Raw genomic sequence first — 4,486 nt, 5'->3', positions numbered from 1 at the left:
AGAGAGAGAGAGAGAGAGAGAGAGAGAGAGAGAGAGAGAGAGAGAGAGAGAGAGAAAGAGACCTGAATTATCATCATCTTCATGATTATTTTGAATCTTGTCTCCCCGTTACATGTTGTACCCTCCTCTGGCTGACAAGGGTTTGGGAGCTGAAAGTGAATGCGCTCCGTTTCCCTCTCCTTTTCGGAGGGAGGGGGTGGTGGTAGAGATGACGTCAGTTGTGTGTGTGTGTGTGTGTGTGTGTGTGTGTGTGTGTGTGTAGTCGTTCTCTCTCTCCTTTGGTAGCTGGAAAGTGGGAGCTTTGAGGATACATTTGATTGGCATAGTAGCAGAGTTTGGGTTCCCTGAAGGGGACTTCGGGTAAATAGGAGAGTCGGTGCAGTGTTCAGAAAGGTTTATGCCAAGGCAAAACAGCAGCAGACACCGCCTGAGAGCGGTGTAAGGGGTGGGATCAGGAAAGAAACCCTCTACTCGCTTCCAGGTTGCAGCGAAGGGGGAACCCCTAATATAGCTTTAAGGCGTCCCAGGACAGGGCAAGGTTGTTTATGCAGTGAGGGAATCTCCCAGACAGAAGAGGCAAAACTTTCCTTCTCTCCTGCGCCGCCCCCTCCACCACCACTCGTTTTATTAAAGGCATTTCCACAGATTCATTTAGAAGGGAAAATGGATGTTGAGGCGTTTGGAAGGTTTGCAGCCCTCGCAAAGTGTCCGGTTTCACTATGGGCTTTGCTGTGGAGCAGCGAAGGGGAGAGAGGGAGGGTGAGGAGGGAGAACTTAAATCTAGTATGGGCTCATAAAAGTCCCCAAAGAAAAAAGCGCCCCATTTCTCAGCCTAGTCTGGGGTAGCCTGTCAGAGTGTGCGCTAAGAAGGTCTGACCAGCCGTGAATGACAGGCAACCAGCTTTAAAAGCAAGGACCCGGAGGGAGAGGCAGTGTGGGTGGCTATGGTGGTGGTTCCCAGAGGCAAGCTTCGGGCAGAGAGCAACTTTGGGGTAGTTCTAGGACTTCTAAGTCTGGCAAGCAAAACTACCTGCCCCATGCCTACTTTGAGGGTAGCCAGCTACTGGAGAATTACGTCCATGGAAAAGTAAAGAGAAATGAACAGTTTCTTACACTTCTTCCACAGGCAACCCATCTGGGTCCTGTACCCTTTTCTCCCATACCCGGACAGAGTCCCTCTGTATATCCCCAGCACCACCTAAGTATTCTGGGGTCCTGGGGGATCAGCTATCCCTAGCTCCTGGTCTTGAACAGGCGCGGAGCTCCTGAGTGCAGCTCCCCAGAGGCCGGGCAGCATCCTTTCTCAGCGCGCCCATTCCGCAGATGGGTTAAAGAGAGTCTCTCTTCCTTGCTCCCTGTGCTGTTCCCCGGACGGCTCCCGCAGACCCACCCGCCACCTGCACCCCAGATATCCGCGAGAACCCCGGAGGGGCCTGCAGAGACCCGCGGGGTGGTCCGCTGGACAGGGGGTACCCCTTTCTCCTTACCTGTGATCACTGCTGGAGACTTCTGGCCACCCTCGGCTCGCAGCCACACTTGCAGCGTAAAGGCGTCGCGGGGTAGCTCCAGGTCGGCCCGGAGGCGCAGCTGCTCCCCTCGCCCGCTGAAATAGAGCGCCCGGCTAGGCGGGCTCGGCTCCTCGGCGCCCCTCGCCGCCCGCTGCTGCCGCCGCCGGGGGACGCGCACGGCTTCCCAGGCACCGCCCGGAGGCGGCGGCGGCGGCGAGGCGCGGCGACCGCGGGCCGCCCGGGTGGCGCAGGTGGCCGGTCCAGCGGCGGGGCGCGGGGGGCGCACGGCCCGAGGGTCTCTCCGGACCCGGCGGGGGCGCTCGGCCAGCCCGCAGCCCAGCGCGGCGCTCAGCAGCCCCAGGCGCAGCACCCAACTCCAGAGCCGCATGTCCGACGGTCCCCCCCGCCCCCCCTGCGCCCCTGCACCGCCGCCCGGAGCTGCCAGCTTTAGCTCGCACTACTATTTGCCTCCTTTCTCGTGCGAGCCCCCCTTCCACTTGCTTTTTTCTTTTCTTTCTCGCTTTCCTCCTCAAGGTGTGTGCTCCACTCCCCCCACCTTTCAAAAATACAGTCCAACTCCTCCTGGTTGGCAATTAATTTCTCTACCCGCTCCTTTATCTGCCTTATCCCCCCTTATAACAGCTGGATGCCTTCCTCCTTGTTTTATTTCATTTTATTTTATATATTTCTAGCTCTTCAAAAAAAAATCTCCTCTAACACACTGATCGGCTGAATTCCCTCCCTCCCCCCAAGATGCTCTCATTTATTTATTTTTTGCGTCCTTTATAACACAAGCCACAGCCCCCTTCTCCCCCCCCCGCCCCCTCCCCTCCCTCCTTCTTCACGAAATGAAAGGAAAGAGGGGGAAAAAATCCCTTAGAAGACGAGTAAACAAGCGTGTGCTAATCTGTTCGCCAGCACTCCACCTTCCCAATTGAATGAGTCCCTGTTCAAACTGCGGGGATCATGACCAATCAATCGGTTTGGAGAGGCCGATCCACCCAGCCTTCCTCTACTTTGCCGTTTGTCTCCTTTCCTTCGGTTCAGCTTCTCCACCCCCTCTTTCTTCTTCTACTTCTTCTGTTTTGAAGAAGACAATCTTAAAGTAACAATTTAATGAAATTCTGTACACACCCCCTTACGGTCCTCCCTGCTCTTCACATTCCGGCTCAGAACACACGCTCTGGTTTGTTTTGTTTTGCTTTGCTCCCTTTCCCCCCGCCCCTTATTTTTATTTTTATTTTGCCTCGTGGCGGGAGAGAAAAATCTGTCTTTCGGGGTCTCATTTGCCCTTTGCTGTTACATGTCTCTCTTTTTCACAATACATAATGCGTTGAAACTTGATTTTCAGATTCTTTTTTTCATCTTCCCTGCCTCCCTCCCTCTTTCTTTCTTTCTTTCTCCCACTTTTCTTCTTGTTCTCTGTCCCCCTCCCTTCATCTCTCTCTCCCATGTTTCTCCTCCTTGCTCTCTCTGTCTCTTTTGCCTTTCTCCTTCTCCCCTCACCACATTTTCTTAAAGTTATACTGTAGTAAGTTGGTTCTCTCTTCCCTGAGACCTCAATGCTAACCTTCGCGCTTCAGCATACCAAACTCAATTCCCAAATCCGTATAGATTGAACAGAACATCAGAGAACTGTTTGCAGGGCATCTCCCTTGGAGATACAGTGGACCAGTGCTATGTCCCCCATCATTGCCCCTGAACAATCCTACATCATTCAGTTGGTTGTTAGACATACTTTTTTTGAATATAAATGGTAGGAAAATACGAATTTACCCAACCCAAGTCCTCCTAATGTTGGCCAAGCACAGGTAAGCAGGTAACAGTCTGCTGCCTGTGGCTCTACGATTTGAACTGAAATATATATATATATATATATATATATATATATATTCATTCCTTTCCCCCTCTTTATGGAACTCAAAAGCTCCCCCTTATGGCAAAACAGTTCTCTTTCCCGCGAGTGTTTAATAAGTCAAAATGAGTTAGCCATGGTGGTTTAAAATTATTAGTTCTTTACTAGTCTGTCCAAATAGTATCTCTATAAAAAGATGTCATTCCAGGTAGAATTTATGGTGGAAAACTGAGGTGAAGTTGACGCTACTAATTATTGACTTGCTCTCCTGTGGTGTTCCTATCCTCCTGGCTGTTCCAGGTCCTTCCTCAGAGTTAGGATCTTTGCTACATGCTCCAGGGAGGAACAGAACCATCAGAGGATATTTGCTGGTAAACAGATAAAGATTTGTAAGATGACAGATGACTCAGATCTCACCCCCCCCCATAAAAGCTGAAATGTGGTAAGCAGGGATCATGGCACTATTCTGCAAACCAGCTATCCCAGATTTCTGTCCTCCTGGTCAGGGAAGAACTTGCTATGTAGCATCAGGCTAAGAGTTCTGGAACTCAAGGTCTCTACTTATAAAGGGATGTTTATCTCCCATCCTCCATTCTTTAGAGACCTGATGGAAAGAAAAAAATTACTGTGCATAATGCCATAGGTTAAAAACTTACCCCCCTACCCCAGAAATCTCTCACGGTCTACAACTTTGATTCACCTATACAAACTAGGAGGTTGTCCGCAAAGAAGGAAAAAGATGGGGGATGAATTGCATAAACACTGTCATTCAGTTACCCCCTCCCCATGATATTTGGAACACCACCCCCTACCCCCGCAAATGATATTTGGAACATGACTACTGCTCATTTCAGTTATGACAATTAGGTATTTGGAGACTGTATTTCAGAGGCTTTTAAGCCATTGTGTACAATAATTTTAGTATTTGTAGACATTTAGAATTTCATCCACTTTCCAATCAGGAATGAAATAGGAGGCACATTAATTTCCAACGCACATGCAGACACCTGGTCTTCCTCTGAACCATTTCACTGTAACCTTCCATTCAGACCTCTTTATAGTGAGAGTGTATACTTGACAGCTTATTCTGAGTACAAAACCTCCTGAACTGTAGAATGTGTCT

At 50.1% G+C, this 4,486-nt stretch overlaps 1 protein-coding gene across 1 annotated transcript in view; it reads right to left on the bottom strand.

Annotated features, from left to right (window-relative positions):
• Nucleotides 1-2,261, bottom strand: part of Pappa (pappalysin 1) — a 225,968-nt gene extending 223,707 nt beyond the window's left edge. Inside the window, exon 1 of the mRNA XM_021160402.1 lies at nt 1,488-2,261. Coding sequence (XP_021016061.1) covers nt 1,488-1,896 — 409 coding nt within the window. The 5' untranslated portion in view covers nt 1,897-2,261. The remainder of the gene's footprint in view (nt 1-1,487) is intronic.
• Nucleotides 2,262-4,486: the final 2,225 nt, after the last annotated feature.

Source organism: Mus caroli, chromosome 4, assembly GCF_900094665.2.
Source record: "Mus caroli chromosome 4, CAROLI_EIJ_v1.1, whole genome shotgun sequence".
Classification (NCBI taxonomy): domain Eukaryota; kingdom Metazoa; phylum Chordata; class Mammalia; order Rodentia; family Muridae; genus Mus; species Mus caroli.
This window is presented reverse-complemented; position numbering and strand designations above follow the sequence as displayed.